Here is a 21,659-nt window from a genome sequence, read left to right on the forward strand (position 1 = left end):
AGGTCAATATATAGGTCTCGAGTTTTTTATGCTTTATTTGTCATCATCGGCTCATTTAATTATTATAATTCTTTTAAAATTTTTACATAAAATAAAATAAATAAATTTTTTAAAATCTCAACATAAAATTAATATTAAAAAAATATATTTAAATAATATTTTATTATTAAAAAACAAATAAAAAACAAACCAACTTATTTACTTTTTTTCATGAAATGGCAGTCCACTAGTTGCCAGTTAAAAGTTGAAGAAATATAATATTTAATTCAAAATGCATTGAAACTATGGAAAAAATTGCTTAAAAGTTCTTGTGACCATTTAACAGTTAGCACTCGATATATATTTCATAGTCTCTGATATGTACAACAGAGTAGAATGAGAGATAATTGAAGAAATCTAGAAAAAACCCACCAAGACGATTCAGTGAAGAAAATCAAACGTCGGATAACCAAAACACAATCTTACCAAGTGTCAATACACTCTGAAAACAAAGATTATGCAAATCCTAATTATGTCAACAAGGTTAAAACCCATCTAATACAAATGGAGAATAATAAAATACCATTACACCAAATTGGCCCCAAAAATATCAAATGTTTTTTGCTGCATCCATCCATCCATCCTTGACCTGCAATGTGACCAGAACACACTACCGAATAAAACATTCAAAGACTTCCCCACCACCTACAGCTCTCAAAACCTAACGATTTGGGTTGCAGCTGTTTCTTTCTCAACCAAACCGAGACCAGATACATCCTGTAAACACATACGCCTGCCGCCGCACCCAACCTGTAAACAAATTTTATGGTAAGCAGCAATTAAAACAATTGCTTGGTCCTGAGAAGCAGGGATACCTGAACCTGCAAAACTCAATAACATGGATAAGATCACCAATTAATTGTAAATTATGGGATGGTAAAGATCAAAAGAGATTTAGGAGAAAACAAAACCAGAAACAGAACCATGAAATTTGATCGTTCCCTGACATGCGGTGGTTTCTCAGAGTCCAACTGTAAAATCATTTGTGTACACTCACAAATTTAAAAATTAAAAGAGAGAGATTGCATGCTACTGAAGCACAGTTAAACCGCAGGAGTCCTTTCTGTTGACTAGAGGTCAAGCAACAACTTCTGAAAAATGACTTGGTATTTCCTCTGTTACTAAGAATTCAACTTATCAGATCGTGTATCGAAGTTTCTATAACAGTTCTGATTGCAGGGCGCACTTGAGAAAGGAAACTGAAGAAGGTAAATCGGATGAAAAGCAGTTATTCATACAATTCTAAATGATGAACTGAATGCTAGTTAACACGCAATTTTTTTTTTTTTGGAAAGAGGGGGGGGGGGGGGGGGGGGGGGGGGGGGGGGGGGGGGCTGCTTCTTGTTAATTTAAAACGTAAAGGATGGAGTTGTTCAAAGGTTTCTTTATCAATCTGGATATAATCAAGGCAAAGACATCGGTAAAAAGGTTAAGATGATAGTTCTTAAAAGCCTATCCTGCAGCAAAGCATCCATGAAGCTAACAGTCAAGGAGTATGCATGCACATGAAAAGGCAAAGGGAAAAAAAATTTACATTCCATACCAGAACTGTGAATCTGCACACCAACTGCAAAGTGAAATATGGATTGTAAGCTGTTTTAATATAATTATTGGTCTTTGCAGAGTAATACTATATACTACACACCTGTCCCACTCTTATCCCACTTTAAAAATGGCCTTTATTTTTTGATAAGTAAGAATCTTTATTGAATAAAATGAAACTAGGCAATGCTCAAGTACACATGAAGTATACAAAGTGAGACACCTAATTACATTCTAATAAGCTAGAAAGAAGATAAAAACTCATGAGGTAAGGTAAGGTAAGCATATTTCGCCTACTTGGGTACAATTTAGTACTTTACATCACCCTTGGATCATCTCTTATTTTTTAAAAGTGGGCAATTTCACCTTATTGTAGTGGAATAAAAGTGGGATGAGGGCATAATATGTAGCATTTTTCTAACAGAAATGTAACTTTCTCCTAATGAAGTAAACACAATATCAAAATCACAAAAAGAGAGGAAACACACCAGATTCAGATAAAAAGATCAGTAATTATATCCTTCTTGTAGTGGACTCCGCTGCTGCTGGTAGTCATCGTACTGATCTCCATTCTGCATATGTCCATTATAACTGCCATCATTATTTCCATAATTGTCAACCTTACTAGAATTGTCTGGCTGTTGATGTTGTTCCCTTTCCCGGTTCCACTGCTCAATTTTGGCACGTCTCTCCTCACTGCCTTCCCTAACCGGACTATGGTTCCTCCTTCCCCCAGGGCTCCTACTTCTGCTTCGTTCTCGCTTATGGCCAGGTCCTTCACTCCTATGCCTCCTGCTCTGACTTTCATAATAACGGTCCCTTTCATCATACTTTCTTCCTGAACCATGGCTTCCGTGAGAGCGCTCTTCATAGCTACGATGCCTGTAGGGGCTTCGACTGCGACTGCGACTGTGCCTTCGTCGGTACCTCCCAAACAATTGACGCCTCAACTCCCTGACAAAGATCATCACAATCGAACACATTCAGCTCAACAAGTTCAGGCGGAACTCCACATTACATATTCCAGAGAATATATATTTTTAAAAAAGTAAAGGAGAGGAGATTAACCTGCTAATCCTTTTCAAGTGCATAAAATTACAGTATCCACCACGGTTGCATGTGTTCTCCTCATACTGCCTACAGGTGGCTTCACGGAAGTCTGTCACCGGAGAAAAGTCGACAATGATGGGACGGCCTGCAATTACAATATTTGGGTTCCCAAAGTGAGATGAAAGTTGGCCAGGTTCTCGTTATATATCAATTAAAGATATGGGCCACGAAAGTACAAAGTTTTTTCATAGTGGCGTATCAGAGAGAGAGAGAGAGAGAGAGAGCGCAACTCCAAAAGAAAATACACTTACCATGCTTTGTATAAGGGCTTAAATAGGAGAGCTTGTTAGTGTGTAAAATGCATGACAATTGTGAAGATGAACAATTCTTCGGATAAGGAAAATTACATGAAGCCACAAAGAGAAATACTTCAGTGATAAAAAATTATACAAAAGTAATCTCACAAACTGACGTTGTGACATGACTTCGTGTCACAACTTCGTATGGATTTATCAGATTCTAAAATTACTTTATTATAAATTAGATCTAACGATGAACCACGTCAATTTGTGAAATTATTTCTGCTTAAGCCACGTCAGTTATCAATCCTTAAAAGAGTGTTTCAATTGAATTAGTGGTCGTACGGGTTGCAGACAATAGCTAACTTATTCTCGGAATTCGCAATTTATAAAGACAACAAAAGTTCGAAAATGAAATAGACACGTAGAAACCCCAACAGAACAGTAGTCGGGAAATTGATAAAGAAAAAAAACTAACCAGCATAAAATCTTCCGGTAAGGTTCCGGAGAGCATTGGCAGCATGTTCCTCCTCTCTGAACTGAACGTAGACATTACCAACCATGTGGTCAGCAAGGTTATCGCAAACATTGAGGCTCTCAATTTCTCCGTACTTCCCTAGCTCCTCAAACAGATCTTCATAGAATTCCTAAAAACCCCAATTTCCCCAATTATAGAAATTGCGTAAGAACATAAATTATAAATACAAGACCAAACAAACCACTAGTAAAAACCCAAAACGCATAGAAATAACAATTCAATCAGAAACCTCGAAATGCCTTTGTATGGTGCGGGGGTCGATGGGGTGGCCCTGAGCATCAACACCGGGGGTGATCATGTCGGGGCGCTGGTACATATTAGAGAGGAGAACAGTGGGGCTGATGCTGGGCTTGGTATGGAGGCGGGAGCAGCGGTCTCCATGCCTACAAGCTCCGATCTTGAAGTAGAAGGGGCAGTTCACGCGGTCCTTCTCCGTCCCGAATATCGAAGCCAAATGCTCCGCCATTGCACTATTCTTTAGCCTTGTTTCTCTGAATCAGAATCTATCAGGGTTGGGGCGGGGGTTTTGGTTGGATTAATGGATGACGGAGAGAATACTTATATGATTATATCTGGATCTGTCATATATAATCTGCACCGTTGGATGATTTCTCTATTTCTTCTAGATAGTTCCTTTGAATTATTATGGTAATTAAATAAAACGACATGATTCGTAGACAAGAAGCTGGTTTGCCCGAGAGGTTAAGGGGGAAGACTTAAGATCTTCTGCACATAAGTGCGCGTGGGTTCGAACCCCACAGCCAGCATTTCGTTATCGTTTTTTATTTATTGAAATTAATTTAATTCATCTCAAACTAATCTATTATTTTTTTATCTTATCATAAAAAAATTAAACCCATATCAACCTATTTTATATATTTAAACACATCTCATTCTATTTACATTCAAACATAGTTTAATAGAACTCATAAAATACTATTATTCACAGATCAACTCAAATTATTTAAGATCACCTTAATATTCAAACGCAGTATAAACAACTTACAACTATAAACTCTTTTAACATTCTTGCTTCGGTCAAAACTATGTTGTTTTTACATGATAGATATTATTTTATATTTCAATAATGTTAGTATGTCCTCTCATTTTGACCGCTTATATATTTAATTTTTTTTTAAATTTTTTTGGTTTACTGATTAAAAAAATGACTATTAGTGCATTGGTATTTTTTTTAATTTTTAAAAATGTGTTTAAACATGTTTAAAAAATGTTTGAAATAAAAAACCAACAAAAAAAAATTCAATTTGCACTAAGGGCATATCAAGTGAGCAAATTGAGAAGAAAATGTATCATTCGTTATTTTATTTTTTTATTTTTATACATAATGTTGATGCAATTTTTTTGTCAAAGTTGGAAGTCAACAACACGGTTGAATGGCTCGTAATGATACTTGGACGGAGGTACACGTGCCTACTAACAAAATCAGTACTATAAATCCAACAATAATAAAATATAAAAAATGTTACTTATCATCTTCTACACCACATATCAATATGTGATTTGTCATTTTTATCTTTCTATCTAAACAAGTTATTGCGGGTTGATTTCATGTTAAGTAGGCTATCTGCCTGTTAATCGTGTCTTAACGAATCAATTAATTTTAATCCAAACCTATTTATATAAAATCTAAATTTACTAATTTCGTATCATATTTTAAGTACACGGTTTGTATCTAATATTGCCACTCCAATCATCCATCATTTTTGGCTTTATTTATTTTCAGGTTATTTATCTCTCCGTTGCATGATCATGGGCCTCAATATGTCCTCTCGTGGGCTGGGCCATAGACTTATTTTATCTCCAACACAAACATCAACAATTGCCCACAAACAGATTTAACCGAAGCTATCTTTCCTAACTCTCATTCAAACGGTAAAAGCTGGCATTATTCTTTAGGTGATGAGATTGATATCAGATCTGTTTATAACAGCTAAAGCCCGGACCCAAAGATTGCCAGCTTAGCCATGGGCCCAATTATTCGGTGTAGGTCACGTTAAAGGTTCAAGTATTTGGGCCTGGGATCATGAGGCTGGTGCTAGCGCTCTGTAACTGTTTTGGCGATGCTGGATATGAAAGAAACTTTAGGCCTAATCTTTGAGATTGAAGGGTAGGTTGAGGTTGGTTTGAAATTTGGATACAGAAATTATCTAATCAAGTAATTTTATGTACAATTATAAAGTGTATAAACATCGCGTAATCGTTTTGAAAAATAATAGGGTCTACTATTAAAAAATTAAATTTTTTTTATGTAGATTTTATGTTTTATTCATTTTTTTCAAAACGATTATGCGGTAGTTGTATAATTTACAATTGTAAATATGTTTTCTCTATTAAAAAATAATATTTTTATTCAACTTATCTAAAACCACATCATTCCATCTCATCTCACTATCCAGCGAAAGTGTTGGGATATATGAATATAAATAATGCAACTCCAATCTTCACCTGCAAAAAATTAGAATCATATCACGGGATGTAACTACAATTCGTCCCCAAATAGGATCGGGAACATGATATTAGCCATTAAAACACACAAATGGCTTTTTCGGTGCCATGAAATAATCAACTGCTCGTCGTTTTTTCAGTATCGAGAAAGTGAGTTGGACAATTACGAAAGAATTCTACTACAAACAATTCATTTTATAAATATATTAATAATGTATTTAAGGTATAAATAACTAAAAAAAAAAACATATAGATTTTTAGGAAATGGGTCAATTGAATGTACAGAAAATATGCAGAGAATAATACAAAAGAAGGTAGGGAATATTAAACACGAGATGACCCCAGAATGGGGGATCAAAGCTATCACCCAAATAATGGGCAGCTGACATGAGGAGAAGCTGACGTGTCAATGTCAGAGTGGATGCTTCATGTCTGAATACAGAACAAGACAACATTAATCAAGAGCCTAAAGGCTAACTGTACAGCCATGTGAGAGGACCCCTCAACTGACACATTTATTATACAAAAACATCTCATATAATTATTTATTTTTTTATTTTATTTTTATTTTTTTGGGTATGCGTCTCTGGCATCACGTGATGTTGTGTTTGCGTGGAAGAAACCTTCGCATATCTCATCAAACCAAAAAAGAGAGGAGGAAACAAGAAACTTTAAAGCGTATGAGATTGATATTTCCAGAAAGCTACAATTTACAGGACCATGCAAAACCTTCCCGTGATTTACTATAAATGCTAATTTATGCGGTGTTTACGCACGTTACAATTATATGTAGAATTATTTATTTTATAAATTCTAAACACTTGTTAGATCATGAGATATCATTGGACCGAACATCCAGAAATATAAACATAGCATTAAATTGTTTATATAGATTGTAATTTTTATGCAAATAGTATTAAATATTTGTGTAGAGTTTGTAAGTTTGCAACAATTATAAAGAGATCTCACAAAAATAAACATACAAATTGACATGACTTCATATGATATATTAAATCTATTTTATAATAGAAACAAATTTATAATCTAACGTACCACATCAAACCATATTAATTTATGAGTTTACTTTTATGAAATTTTTTTATAGCTAGAACATTCATTCAGATTATGTATATCTCTTCAAAATTAAAACATCTCTATTTAAAAAATACCCAATCCCATTTATAGGATTGGAAGTTGAAGTATAATATATACTTCATCAATGTTTTACACACACTGCATCCAGTATCAGCCGGAATAAAAAGATATGGAAACATGTGCATTTCGTAAGTATGGATCCATAAGGAAATCCACAAACAAAGCCAAACAATAAAGTCTAAGGAAATACACAAACAAAGACAAACGATAAAGTTTTAGCCAGTGATATCCTACTTTTTTTCCTATTATTTTTTTTCCCCTTTGAGAAAAATAATATTCATTATCTCCACAAATCATATTTTTTTTATTATTTCTTTTCTTATTAAATGTGTGGTATATAGATGATGAGTAAAAAAATTTAATTAGTTTAAAAAGAACAAAACAAAATAAAATAAAGTATAATGTGTAATGTGTGAGGATGGTGAGTAGCAAAACTCAAAATAAGTTCTCGTTTGGTTACACAAATTATCTCAATTCATTTTATCTCATCTAATTTAAATTTTTACAATTTTTTTAAACTCTCACATAAAATACAATAAACAATTCAACTTTTTCAAATATCAGAATAAAAATAATATTAAAAAAATAATATTATAATAATATTTTTTTAATCTTTTTACATGAATTCGAGAACTTCAAATGGCCTGTAGAGAGATAAAAGACACACTATAAGAAAAATAGATTTTTGTGACCAATTTATTGCAACCAAAAGACTATTTGCAATCAATTTTAATTGCAAATAGTCATTTTGTTAGAATTAACTAGTCACAAATATCCGTTTTTCTTATAGTGACATGTAACAGGTCTTATATCATTTATAGAGTATCTAATGCTGCTTGAAAAATCTACATATATATACAAGGACTAGTGTGCAAATGTTATATGACCTATTTTATGTATTTATCTCTCTCCTATTTAATATCGTCATATTTTGATAAAAACTTGAACTAGAGCTTTTTTCTACACACAAAGTAGATTTTTTTTTTTATTCCTAACAAAACAAAACAAACTTTATTTATCGATTCTCCCAAAGAGAGGGAATAAAAGACCATTTACAAGTAAAATCTCGTTCATCAAAGCATGTATTCTCTCCTATACGAAGCTTAATTATTTACACTTCAGATAGCAAACACCAACTGATCTTCTGTATAGATCTGTATATTTATGATATCGCGTTAAGATATAAATTAAATGATTAAATTTATTAATATTTTTTATAGTGCATATCCACATCATGAATTGAAAACTTGTACAAGAAGAAAACAGATTCCTATCCCTATGAATAGAATGTACAAATTAATGCACAGATCGGTCATCACAATGCAGTAATAATGCCAACTTGTGGAGTGTGGTCTTCCGTTTTGATATGGTCATGTTGATTGATATAATTATTTATCGGCCATTAATACTCACAAAGTTAGTGGTTGGCAAGTCCGAGTATATATGTATCCTTTTGGATGTAATTTGGTTCACTTCAAAGTTGAACAGCAAGTTATCTAGGGAATGCATGCAAGGAAAATTATGTTATCGAGTCTAATTATCTGGTTGCAAATTTGGCATCTCAGCCGGCTTGAAGAGTATTATAATTTTTTTTTTCCATATTTTTTAAGCACCTTAAATTAGGATGAGTTTTACCCCGAATGAAATTACAAATAATAATAATAAAACAAAAGCACTTAGTAATGCGGTGTTATATGCAAAATCAGGGCAATTCACAATATAAAATGCTAGTTGAACCTATAAAAGTGACCGAGAAAAGTGACAGGTTGACTTTTTTATTTTTTCTAATTTTGCTTTACTTTTTTATTTTATTTTTCGCAAGATGATATTGATATATATTAGAACGTAGTCAATAAAAAATAGAGTTTATAAGTTCAAGAAGCTTAGAGAATTATACAGAATTAAGAGGTGGATATTTTCCACTATAAAATTATAGCAAGGATGGTGAAATTTGGATTAATGGGATGTTACCCAAGACTTGCGTCACCGCTGCCCATTGCACCAAGTTGTGCGCGCATCGATTTGGTGCTCGATGAATTTTCCTCACTGTCCATTCCTTGAATGAATTTAAATGATGCTGATGTCATTAATGATGGGGCTCATGTCATTAATCTCCTTCTAGAACTATTTTTTTCAGCCTCAGCTTTTCCGCTTCTTTTATGGTCATTAAGGTTGCAAATGCTTCTCCTAGATTCAGACTAACTTTGCTGATGAGATCTATTTTTGCAAATAATAGTTCCCCACTGTCTTTCCAGTAGACGGCTGCTAGGATGGAGCCCTCTTTTTTTATTGCAACATCAAAGGTAATGAGATGATGTCCCACAGGTTGCCTTTCTTCATTTTCACCAATCTGGTTGTTTTTCTCTGACCAAGCTCTTGAATGCTGATTGAAGGTATTAAACACTGACTCGATATACACAGAGATTGAAGGTACTAATTGTCTATGTTCCAACTTGTTTCTAAGGAATCAAAGATTGTCCATTGCTATGGTGGCAAAATTCTAAAAAGCTTGATGTTCTTCCTCTGGAATTTTTAAGTTTGCCGATGGATTGAGAATATTGTTAATCCAATTAGAGATCGGTTGACTTGCAAAGAGGGAAGTGTCAATTGACCAATTGGATTGTCTCCACATTACTCTGGAATAAATGCAGCTGAGGAAGAGATGTGTGAGGTCCTCTGGTCCTGTTTTACATAAGGGACATCTGATCTGGTCCTTTTCAAGGGGGATGATAATGTTGACAAGGGTTTTGTGGGAAAAATATTGTGGCTTATTTTCTAAAGAAGCAACTTTAGTCTATCTTGCAGTTTCATTTTCCATAAACTCTTCTAGTTAATGGACAGATTACTGGTTGTGGGTGATATGTTTTCACTGACCAAGGTTGTATAAGCTGACGTGACAAAGAATTTACCCGAGGAATGATGGAACCATCTGGTTTTATCTGGTATGAGATGAAAGTTGTGGTTGGCCAGAGGAATTTTGTGAATTTCCCTTAATGTATTTTCTGAGAAGAGGGTGTTTAATAGTAAAATGTTCCAGTGCCTCGGTTCTTCTAAGGTAAGCTCATAAACAATCATGGAATGATCAATAATCGGAATGTTTAGATTTGGAAGAGGCTTATGGGATGGTAAGGTGGGAATCCAAAGGTCAGTCTAGACTCTAGTAGTGACTCCATTGTTAATCTAAAAGCAGACACTTGACTCTAAAAAATCTCTTTGCTTTAGAAGGCTTTTCCAGAACCATGAATCAATGGCCTTAGGAGAAACATAAGGAAAGAGTTTGATCTTAAGTATTTCTTTGTCAGGACATCTTTCCCAAGTCTGATGGATCCATTGAGGAAAGACCATGCATGCTTGGAAACAAGGGCTGAGTTGAAGATGAAGGTTTGTTTGAGTCCAAGGCCACCCACAGATTTTGGCACACAGATGGTTTTCCATGATTTGGAGGTAAATTTATTTTTTTTGGATCTTCAAAACCCCACTAGAACTTTCTTAAGATGATATCTATCTTCTTTGCCATACTCCTTGGGATTAACATAGTATACATGACATACGAAAGTATTGAATTGGCTACTGCTCTGATCAGTACTATTTTTTATGCTTGAGAAAGGATTTTTGTTTTTCAACCCTAAAGTTTGATTTGTATCTTTTCTATGATTTTTAAGAGGAATTTTTTCTTTTCATCACCATTTAAGAGAGGTAACTCCAAGTATTTAGAGTTTGGAGGTGAGACTCTAAAGTCAAAAGAAATTTTAACTGTATTCATAGAATCTAGGGTGGTGTTCCTACTGAAATGGAGGAAAGACTTTCTCTGGTTGATGTTCTGTCCTGACCAAGAGTTATAGGTCTCAAGACATTCTGCAAAGGCATGAGCAGTTGGTTGGTGGCAGATCCCAAGAGAAATAAATCATCAGCAAAAAGTAAATGGGAGATAAATGGGCCCTCTCTTGACAGTTTTATACCCTTCAAACAGTTGAGGTTTTCCTCTTTGGTTATGAGTCTAGATAGCACCTCAATTCCTAAGATAAATAGAAAATGAGATAGGGGGTCTCCCTGTCTGAGGCCTCTTGAGGGTTGGAAGAACTTGTGAGGGAAACCATTGATGATGATTGAGTAGGTAACTGTTGAGATGCATTCATTGATCCAGTTAATCCATTGTTGTTTGAAGCCAGCTTGATGGAGAACAACAATGAGGAAAGACCATTCCATGGAATCAAAAGTTTTGGCCATATCGATTTTTATAGCCATGGTACTTAGTATGGTCCTTTTTTTCATTAGGTGAAAAATTCCTTGGGCCAGGATTGTATTTTCTTGGATGACCTGACCCGGTATGAAGGTAGATTGACATGGAGAGATGATATTTGATAAGATGGATTTAAACCTATCAGCTAGGATTTTTGCTATGATCTTATAGCAAACGTTTGAGAGGCTAATAGGTCTAAATTGACTTAAATTATTTGAATTGTCCACTTTGGGAATTAAGACCAGATTTGTATGGTTGAGTTCTTTAAGAAGTTTGTCATGAATGAAGAAACTTTTTACAGCAGCAATCAGGCCTTTTTTGACGATTTCCCAGAAATTTTTGTAAAAGAGGCCTGTAAAACCATCAGGTCCTATGGCCTTTGAAGATGGGAGTTTTCTAACAACAAGAGTGATTTCCTCATCAGAGGGGATTTTACACAAAAGTTCATTCTCAGTGTCAGTAACCTTTTTTGGGAATAAAGGTTCTAATCTTTCAGGTGGGGTAGGATTAGAGGAGGTGAAAGTGTTCTGAAAATGATCTTGAATTTTGGCAGTGATTAACGAATGATCAGATGCCCATTGATTTCTGCTTATTTTGAGACACTAAATATTATTGCGCCTACGTCTTATCGAGGTGGATGCATGAAATAACTTTGTGTTCAAATCAGTGGTAGTAAGCCAAGTCACTCTGAATTTTTGTCTCCATAAAGATTCCTCCCTTAAGAGCAGTTCATTCATATTTTCTTTCAAATCAGATTCCAAAGAGATGGAGGATGAAACTGATTCTTGACCCTAGATTGAGGAAAGAATAATGGAAAGATTTTTTTTTTATTTGGGTTTGAATATGACCAAAACTTTTTCAATTCCATTCTCGAAGTTCTTTTTTTGTTGTTTTGAGTTTTTTTTATAGAATGAAGGAAGGGGTGCCAATAAAGTGAGAATTCCAGGCTTCTTTTATAGTCTTGAATATGAAGGGATCTCTAAGCCATAATTCTTCAAATTTGAAGGATTTTGAAAATTGATTCCTGTTTGAAGTGTCCAAAAGGATCGGAGCATGGTCAGATGAGACTCGAGTGAGGGTTGTAAGAGATGCTTGGGGAAAGAGGTCAAGCCATGGGAGGTTGGCAATCCCTTGTCAAGTCTCTCTTTGATCAGAGACTATTAGAGGGGAGGAAGAACTCATCTTGGAGAGTCGGGAAGAGAGTCAGAAAAAACTAGACTACTTTATTTTGATTGTCGATTGCCGTTTATTTTTTGTTTTTTGTTTTATTTTATTTTATTTTTACTTTATTTTGATTGTCAATTGCATTTGCACTTATCAGTTAAATTCTTCGATTGAATTATCGGTTCTTGTAGCACTACCCATTCACAATATGCTCAATGCATTTTCAACGTTGAATCTATGCTTTTTCGACCATCTAAAACATATATAATTTTTGAAGTATAAACTATATTGTTGTTGAGTCACGTCATCCATTAGAACGTTCAAAAGAGTAATACATGGTACAAATCTAAAGCGTGTAAGCATTGCACAAACCCTTTATAAAAAAATAAGTTCTACTAAAAAAAGAACATATTTTTTTTTTTAACACTTATTCATGGTAGGATCTATTTTTTACAAAGAGACTATGTAGGTTATTTATTTGAGATTTATACCATTTAAAATTTTCAAAAATTAGGAGCGTCTTTTTTTATCTTCTTTATTCTCTAACCTCCTCTGCTTTGCTCCATACCTGATTCATTAAAATTATCAATTGATATCACATTAAAAAAAGCCTAATAATTTCTTCCTACAAATCGCGCGATTGTGCAATTAGCTCTGTTGAAACCTATATTCTGAGTCTCTCACACGCAATTTATATGCCCTTTTTGAGAGTTCTGAATTGTCAGCAACAAGACTAGAATCTTTCCTGTTGGATAAAAGAAAGTAGCCAACCTGAAGAGTAAAGACAGCGAAGAGAGTGCTAATCATCCAACAGCCTTAAAAAGGCGTGATGATATTCTCTAATACTAATAATAATAAATAATAGTAAAGGTGTGATGATACGTGTAGGGTGGCCCACTGCAGCACAACCTTGCTTTGGAAGTTTCCATCATCTGTGGGTATGCATTCAAAGGTTACATAATTTTGAGAGCCCAATTATTTTTAAATAAATAAACATGTTCTTGCCCTTCCAAATCTGTCATCCTCTCACCCTCTCTCTCTCACACAGGCAGAGAAAAAGGTTAGGGAAGACAAAGACGCCTTGCACTAGAAGTAAACCTCGAGTAAACAATGTTTCCCTTATAACATGGGATCATTTCTAAAATGATGCAACTCATGCCATCGCAGCTTATGTGTGTGTGTGTGTATATATATATATATATATATATATATATGAATGATTGGGATAAGGCATGAAAAGTGACATGAAAATGTCCCCCCTCCCCACTCTTATTCTTAATTAATATTTGTGATGAATATCCACTTTGCTTGACTCATTAGAATTAGATATATGGCGAAGATCATGATCTACTCGTGAGATAGAAATGACACCACACGCTTCCATCTAATCAACATTTGATTTGTCATTTTATTGAAACACACGTATTTTAAGCATAGAATAGTAAAATTGACAAATCACAAATTGATTAAATAGATATGTGTTGTAAGGCTTCCATGTAAAATTTCTCTTTCAATAAAAATCGTCTTGCAAAGGGGAAAAAATGCAGTCTTGCAAATGAATTCCTAACAGCAAATGGCTTCAAAATTATAAGTACTTTGGTTACAACTTCATCCTTTTTGATTGACAAGATTATTCAACAAGACTTAGGAAAACTACCAAATAGGAAATTAAAAAGAAAGAACAAAATCTCACAATTACAATCTATTCAAACAAACTACATAACATCATCTCCTTGTTGTCTAAACCTTATGCTGTTTCCTTGCACCTGGTTCTGTGTAAATGTATTTTCCCAATATCGCCAACATTTTCTTTCTGTTATTTTCCAAGATGGCTTTTGAGTAATCGGGTGACATTCTGAGGAAAGCATGCCAAGAACTTTTTTGCCCAGCATGATGAATGACCTCTTCTCGAATGAGTTGAAATAATACATATAGCAATCAATCGTGGCTCATGGAACCCTCCTCGTATATAAGTTGTTGCAGACAAGAAAGATACGAAAACGGCATGACAAACACTAATAAGATGATGTGCCAATCTAATGTATATAACTTGAGAGCATGCTGCCACTAAGAGCTGGGGATGATGGTGCCGATGTAGCCAAATCCAGTGATGAGGAAGGTAATGGTTTGGAGGAAGAGGTAGACAAAGTAGTTGTTCTTCCCATGGACAAAGTCATAGCATCCACAGAAGAAAAGGAAAACTCCAAATCCCAGCTCCAATGTATGCATCCTGTTTGAATTTAAGCCAGAAGAAACAACAAAAGAAAATTCATGTCATGAAAGATATACACACCCTTCACATTCGCATACATGCAAATGATGCAATTGCATAGGATATATGCAACCATGCCAGGTAACTGAAATATAATATACCAAAACAGGTCAACCTAGAATCTAACAACTGCAGAAAATAATACAAAATACCCTCTTGGTTTTATCATGATCCGCCAGGGACTACTAGTATTCACTTCTCAAGCTCACAGATTGCAATAAAATTTCCATTCCTCTGCAAACTCATGTGTGTTTCTAAACTCATCCGTTTCCATGTGCATTCAGTAAAACGATGTCATGTTTAGGTTGAGCAGGACCATTGTCTATATGCAACTGAAAAAAAAAAAAAAAATTGTGCCTAACAAAATAGAATCACTAACTAGTAACTCCCTTGCTCCTTACTAATTATTAATAACCTACTATTACAAAGACTGACAATCACGGTAATAAAAGGAAAAAAAACATATTTTCTAGTAATATGTGAGTTGTCTTGTTTGGCCTGGTGTCATTTTGGGGGAACTCCGTATCTCTTCCTGTCATTGTTCATCTGTTAGCAGCCAGATATAAATGGAAGTCCTCCTAGTTGGCCAAGACTCTCCCCCCGCCCCCCCAAATTAGTTTGATAATCTTAAATATTGTTCAAAATAATTATCATGCAGATGGTTATGCAGTTACCTATAAGGGTTCAAATGAAAATTTACCTGTCTCCAAATTTGAAAAATCCTAGTCTTTTAGAAGGTGCTTTGGCGTTTGTTTTGTTCTTGGTAGCATCTTTCTTGGTGGCAGAATCTCCAAGTTTTTCTGTGACAACCCATTCGTTGGCTCTCCCAGCTTCCAGCAGACCAATTAATGTTGCCTTGGTCCGGTGCAAAGACATCACATTCTCAAAAAGAATCCAGTAGAACAGTAAGTGAACTGACCTGCAAGTTCGAGACTACCTAAGCAAAGGGAGTTCTTGCCTAGGAAAAGAGGACTAAAAAATATGTGAAAATGGATGAGAAAAACAAATTTATGTAGTATAGCAGACCTTGGAGTTCCTACTGAATTAAGTATGGTGATGATGGAAGGAATATAAACAGCTCCCCAGATTGGAACATGAACTTCAGGAACCAAGATGGTCAGAGGGAGTACAACGCAGTAAAAGCAGAAAGTGACCATATGGGCTATGATCTTCCGAACAAAGAAGAAACTGTAAATGACATATACTTTCTTCCACAATGTTACTTTCTGCAGCGGTATTTAAAAAACAAACAATATTAGAACTTATAAGCTATAAAAGAAACTGAATAAATTGATTTCTAGCTTAAGTTCATAAATCTAATAAGTCTGGACATTTCTATAGCATATCTTAAGAATAAACTGACCTTATTTCTTACAATCTCCATCACCATTTTTCTAAACAGATTAGCAGGACCACATGACCAACGGTGCTGCTGGAATCGGAAGGCATTGAAAGTACTAGGAAGTTCACTTTTCACCTGCCATAAAGATAATTGGTAATTTAGTAAATGCTAATCCACCAAGATAAATTTAGTAATAAACTAGAGCCCATGTGCGGCTAAGATAAGTCAGAAATACATTAAAAGACAGTTCATATCTGTGACCTGGCTAAAAACAGAAAAATGGAATAACTGCTTCAATTTCACCCGCACTAGATACCTGGAGGTCGCCGAGGTACAAAAATTTCCAGCCCCTAAGACTAGCACGAACAGCAAGATCCATGTCCTCCACTGTTGTTCGGTCTTTCCAGCCGCCTGCTTCATTAATAGCAGCGATTCTCCATACACCAGCAGTCCCTTTTTAAAATTCATATATAAAACCCAATTCATTACTTCTACACGTGGAAAAAACAATGCACATGTTTGAGAGGTTGTGAAGATAGGAAATTGGAACTAATTTGAAATTATTCTCTGAAAATTAGCAGTATGCAAGCAGTTCACTTTATGGATATTGATGTGCACATAGCTTCTAATGCATAGGTGTCTTGGCCTCGGAAATGCCTTGTGTGTCAATTTTCATCTTTAAAATTCTTCTAAGGTAATTTGGGTGTTAGACTTTAAATTTGTAGTGCTTTACCATGAAACAAACATTAACAACAAATCAAGGACACAATTAATAAGCAATCCCAATGGAATTGATATCTCTAATAAATGCATTGTTTGGATTTTCATACTTAAATCTTATTGTGCTACTTGAATTGCGGTCGAGAGAAACTTTCATTGATTGGGGAAGTTAACAAGTTATGAGAACACTCACTGTGACTAAAAATGGGTACTACAAGTAATTTTGACTTGTTTTAAAATTTATTGCACTGGTTTAAGTTTTAACTAAATGCCTCATATCTTTTTAGGAAAAAAATGATGGTATGAATGTTTCTATTGAGTCATAATGTATGATGATGATGATGATGATAACAATGACAGTCTTTATGAGTACATCACTGCAGATTTTGAAAAATGGACTAAACCCATTAATAATGCTATAGAGTAGGTGAATCTTATTTATTTTTACCAAAACTTCTCACCAGTTCCAATAGCCCTCACAAAGTATTAACTAACATGTGACTTGTTCAACTAATTTCCCTTCAGTTGTGAACATTGAACCAGTCACAATTCACTCGATATCTGAGGTTCTTCCTTTTAAACTATTGACTTTCTAAAAAAAGTTATCTTTAAACCATAGTTGATATGGTCTAGCTCATTTGCATTGAACAAGTATAGTCAGACTAATTCATATAGTTGAATTGGTCTAGCTAATGTGGCTTGAATAAGTATATCTTGATCAATTCAGATAGATAGGAGGAGTTGCAAATTACCATTGAAACCAAAGAAGGCGTGTGTTGCAGACCCGACTTCTTGCTCAACTTTGAAATGGTAATCCAATGACATCTCTTGCATTCTTGTCAACAAGCACTCATCAGAATTCACTGCAAAACCACTTCAAAAACTCCATCACCATCAACCATACCAAACCAACCACATTCTTCATAATTCGTAATCTCATTTATCAGATGAAAGGGTACATATTCCAAAAGCTCAACACATACTTGATATCATCATAAAAAACAAAAGATAAATGAAATAAAAAAGTAGGAAAATTCTCACGTGACTCAAAATGAAGCACAAGCTAAAGTGTCGGCAACCGGACACAGGTCCACCAACTGGACTATGGTCCTGCCCACTTTCTATATTTTCTTTTATTTTCTTGATCAATCATTTAACCGACAAAATAAATTTGGAAATAAAAAGAATCAAAAAGACCACTAGGAAGTGGAGCTGCTGGCTGAATTTGGTGTGACAACACGAAATGACAGATTTGCCCTTAACTTTTCACCTTTCCCAGAAGAGTTGACCGTCTGGTCCGTACAATCTGGGTCGTTGATAAGGCAGGAAAGAAGAGAACTACCATACTTGTTGTTTTCCCACAAAATGACAAACCTACCCCCGACTTCCACCTCTGTTCAAGCCAGTGAGTCCGAGGAAAAGGACACAGATTCTCTGTCTATAGCCAGGACACTTACGTCATTTCAAGACCCAAAGAAGGAAGCTATGTCCATTAACGTGTTAAAAATGGGGGATTAAAGACTGATTGAAAATCTCACCAACTAATCACATTTTGTTTCGTTTCATTTTTAATATTCTGCTCTTAAATCACATTCTGTTCATCTATAAGCAAACACAATTATTGTAGATCTATTTCAATTATAAATTCGAATTGAGGTGGCAACCCATTCTTTCTTTGAATCTTTCTTTCAAAAACAAAAGTAAAAAATCAAATAAAGATAAAATTGCCACATTTTAAGTAGCTAACTAGCGAGATAAAGTGAGACAGATATGAAGTACGTTAGCAAGAGATTAGATGATAAGAATTATCGCAAATGAAAATTAAAAATTGAATAAAATATTATTTTATAATATTATTATTGTTTTGAGATTTGAAAAAATTGAATGATTTATAATATTTTATGTTGTAATTTATAAAAAATATAATAATGAGATGAAATAAGACGGATTGAGAGTATTTCTTAATCCAAACTCTTATAAGCAATGTTATCCTAGATTGTAATGTAACGAGGGGAGACACATGATCAGGTGAGGGACGGCCAAGAGACAAGCAAGTGTAAAAAGAAAGAAGTGCAGAAGATGGTCCTACACCCCGTGATTGGTGGGTTTTCGTTTGGTAGACCCCACCCACGCCATGCACTCTGCAAGAAATCCCGCCGACGGAGAAGAGAGAGAAAACAAACTATGGCGGATTTTACTTTTACCCCCAAATAAAATAAAAAAAGACTAAAAAAAGGGAAAGATTTGGGCACCGACACTTTCTAAATGCAAGACCAAGAACACAATTAGGCCATATAGTTAAAATGGTTAAAACATGGGTTAATTTTGAAGGCTTACCAAATCTCCAGCGAGCTTGAACCAATGCAATCTTTGGGTTGTGGACCAAGAAAGGGATGGCTCGCCTGAGAAAGTCGGGCTCTGGCCGGAAATCTGCGTCGAAAATGGCTACGTATTCGCAGTGTTTGACGTAGTTTCGCTTCAGCCCTTCTTTGAGAGCGCCAGCTTTGTACCCTCCCCTGGTCTCTCTGATTTGATATACTATGTTTATGCCTTTGCTCGCCCATCTCTGGCATTCCACCTCCACCATTTGCTGCAACATAATGTAGTACCCAAAAACAAAATTATGACACAGCTTTCTGGCATTACGCATTGGTTGTAGCAGCAGAACTCAGATCAGGGGTTTTAATGTTTGTGCATCAAACAAAAGTTTTATAATGTGCGAAATGCTGCTAAAGGCAGATTTACCCAGATCAGGAAAAAGGCTGAAATCAGTAAGAATTCAGTGATGCTTGATTTGGGAATCAAGTGTATGTGAAAAAAACAGAGATATGGAGAACTGGTCCATTTCACCAGAAGAAAATCAGTCAATACCAAAGAGTGACGAAGAAAGCAAAGAAATTGTGTGAAATTTATCGCTTTTAGGGAGAAATTTGATGGCTTTGGCAAAAATGGCGTACCTTGATTGTAGGGTCAGTTGAATCGTCAAGGACTTGGATCACAAGACGATCCGACGGCCATGAAAGTCCGCACGCCGCTCCAATGGAGATCTTGTAAACCTGACCCAAACACCCATGAAAACACAAGCAAAGAAAAGCATCGAGATTTAGTACTTTCTCGTCAGAACCAGGAAAATACGTACTACAAGAAGAGAAGCGCAATGGTGAAAAAACCACAGACGACCAACAAATATATTGAGCAAATCCAGAGAGAAAAATACACAAAGCGGACCTCTTTTTCATTGAACATTGGAATTTGAATGAGCACAACAGGGAAATTGGAGCTGCCCATTTCCAAGTCTTCTTGTAAGAGCTCATAATTGTAACGCTTTTCTGGTTTCTTCCAGAAGAGCTTGACCAGGATTATAACCACTCCCATGTAAAGCCTCTCAATGAAGAGCATGAGCGACATGGCCAAGCAAATGTACACCCCAAGAGTCAGCAGAGGCACAATCAATGGCGCTTTGATCAGCTCCCACATCATCCCAATTTGCCCTGCAACCTCATCTCTCACCCCCTGAAACGTTTCCGGCAACAGAATCTTCTGTGAAATGTCAGCCATCTCGCACAAAAGATAAGATTATGGCCCCTAACCCAAGATCTCTCTCTCCCTAATTTGGGTTTATGTGTTTGCAAAATGTGGTGGATTTGGGACACTTGTAACTGTCTTTTGTCACTGTAATTTATAAGGTGCACATACAAGGAGAAGGATACCAGAGATCTTCTCTTCCCAAAAACAAATGTTAAGTACGAACAAATTTTTAACTCACACTCTTGGAAAGGCCTCCCCTCCCTCACACTCTGCCAGCCAAAACTCTATTACTCGCTACGGAAATGAACCAGATACAGAACCTTATTGGGACATTGTTATAGAGACCAGAGAGATAGGGAGGGTTGAGCAATTGATAGAGAGAGAAAGGAGGTTCCTTTATAGTATTTTTGGTACTATTCAGTTTTATTTTTGCGAATATTTTACTTTTTTTTGTTAATATTTTTGGATTTTTTTTTTTTTTTAGTGAGGATATTTTTGGATTTTAGTGGCTGTGTTCTTTCTTTTAAGATTTTCGGAACCCTTTTTATAGCCGTTCCAACAGCAAGTGTGAATGGCTTCATTACAAGATGAGTAATGATATACAATATATTTTCATAACATATTTTATAATAATGTCATGCGGTGAGTATATTTTTATAAAATAATGTTATTTTTATAAAATATTTTATCTAAAAATATCTTTTATTTAAAATATAATTATGTAAAGTATTATAAAAAATATTGTGTAAATGATTTTCCTTACAAAATTATTATTTTGGGTTGGACATAATTGTCAATTCAAGGCTGAACAAACATTTCAGTACCTTGCCTGTAAATTGCCTATATATATATATATATATATATATATATATATATATATTTTGGACCATTGCATATTGCCTGTAAATTAAATGAGGTGGCTTCTTCTGATTGGCCAGTGTGGTAGGAATCCGAACCCTGAGGAATATGAAGTACTTTGCAATTTCAGGGGCGTGCCATTTAATCCACCACTATGATTACCCCATTCCAAGTACCTATAAAAGGGACCAAAGGGGTAAAAACAAAAAAACAAAACAAAACAACTTGGCTTCAAAGACATTATGAGCAAGCATCCTAAAATTTCCTATATTTGCAGGTTGGGATCTCGAACTTGTTTGTAGACAAGAAAATTGCATGCTTCTTTAAAAGTAAAAAGTTTTCCTTTCAAACTCCTGAGAAGCAGTAAATTGGAGGCAAGAATCAGAAACCCAACCCAAGAATTACCAAAGCTTTTTTCCAAAATACAATCCTACTAACATTGTAGA

At 35.1% G+C, this 21,659-nt stretch overlaps 2 protein-coding genes and 1 non-coding gene across 7 annotated transcripts; 1 reads left to right on the forward strand and 2 right to left on the reverse strand.

The window, feature by feature from the left end:
• Nucleotides 1-424: 424 nt before the first annotated feature.
• LOC121239376 (splicing factor U2af small subunit B-like) lies at nucleotides 425-4,015 on the reverse strand. 4 transcript variants are annotated; one of them, XM_041136617.1, is made up of 6 exons: nucleotides 3,698-4,015; nucleotides 3,409-3,577; nucleotides 2,650-2,776; nucleotides 2,070-2,535; nucleotides 1,583-1,606; nucleotides 425-789 (listed from the first exon to the last, which is right to left on the reverse strand). In XM_041136617.1, the coding sequence occupies exons 1-4, from the start codon at nucleotides 3,932-3,934 to the stop codon at nucleotides 2,088-2,090; spliced, it is 981 nt and encodes a 326-aa protein (XP_040992551.1). In that variant the 5' UTR covers nucleotides 3,935-4,015; the 3' UTR covers nucleotides 425-789; nucleotides 1,583-1,606; nucleotides 2,070-2,087. The 4 variants fall into 4 exon arrangements, with proteins under 4 accessions (XP_040992551.1, XP_040992554.1, XP_040992552.1 ...); XM_041136620.1 differs by having other exon boundaries at nucleotides 425-860; XM_041136618.1 differs by lacking the exon at nucleotides 1,583-1,606.
• Nucleotides 4,016-4,152: 137 nt separating this feature from the next.
• TRNAL-UAA lies at nucleotides 4,153-4,235 on the forward strand. The gene has a single exon. It is a non-coding gene; the product is annotated as a tRNA-Leu (tRNA).
• Nucleotides 4,236-14,049: 9,814 nt separating this feature from the next.
• Nucleotides 14,050-20,734, reverse strand: LOC121239405 (glucomannan 4-beta-mannosyltransferase 2-like). Of its 2 annotated transcripts, none has more exons than XM_041136659.1 (9): nucleotides 20,056-20,734; nucleotides 19,785-19,883; nucleotides 19,165-19,417; nucleotides 17,580-17,690; nucleotides 16,424-16,560; nucleotides 16,129-16,242; nucleotides 15,792-15,991; nucleotides 15,466-15,684; nucleotides 14,050-14,723 (listed from the first exon to the last, which is right to left on the reverse strand). In XM_041136659.1, the coding sequence occupies exons 1-9, from the start codon at nucleotides 20,383-20,385 to the stop codon at nucleotides 14,561-14,563; spliced, it is 1,626 nt and encodes a 541-aa protein (XP_040992593.1). In that variant the 5' UTR covers nucleotides 20,386-20,734; the 3' UTR covers nucleotides 14,050-14,560. The 2 variants fall into 2 exon arrangements, 1 of the variants encoding a protein (XP_040992593.1); XR_005935302.1 differs by lacking the exon at nucleotides 14,050-14,723 and adding an exon at nucleotides 14,749-15,333 and having other exon boundaries at nucleotides 15,395-15,684.
• Nucleotides 20,735-21,659: the final 925 nt, after the last annotated feature.

Source organism: Juglans microcarpa x Juglans regia, chromosome 7D (genome assembly GCF_004785595.1).
Source record: "Juglans microcarpa x Juglans regia isolate MS1-56 chromosome 7D, Jm3101_v1.0, whole genome shotgun sequence".
NCBI lineage: Eukaryota > Viridiplantae > Streptophyta > Magnoliopsida > Fagales > Juglandaceae > Juglans > Juglans microcarpa x Juglans regia.

What these genes read in the sequence shown, in the direction of transcription:
- LOC121239376 (XM_041136618.1), bottom strand. Translation starts at nt 3,934, where the DNA reads ATGGCGGAGCATTTGGCTTCGATATTCGGGACGGAGAAGGACCGCGTG. An exon ending in CCATACAAAGGCATTTCGAG is followed by an intron (nt 3,578 to 3,697) that starts GTTTCTGATTGA and finishes TGGGGTTTTTAG; the next exon opens with GAATTCTATGAAGATCTGTT. An exon ending in TACCGGAAGATTTTATGCTG is followed by an intron (nt 2,777 to 3,408) that starts GTTAGTTTTTTT and finishes TTGTAATTGCAG; the next exon opens with GCCGTCCCATCATTGTCGAC.
- LOC121239405 (XM_041136659.1), bottom strand. Translation starts at nt 20,385, where the DNA reads ATGGCTGACATTTCACAGAAGATTCTGTTGCCGGAAACGTTTCAGGGG. An exon ending in AATTCAGTAGGAACTCCAAG is followed by an intron (nt 15,685 to 15,791) that starts GTCTGCTATACT and finishes TCGAACTTGCAG; the next exon opens with GTCAGTTCACTTACTGTTCT. An exon ending in TTTTTCAAATTTGGAGACAG is followed by an intron (nt 14,724 to 15,465) that starts GTAAATTTTCAT and finishes AAATTCAAACAG; the next exon opens with GATGCATACATTGGAGCTGG.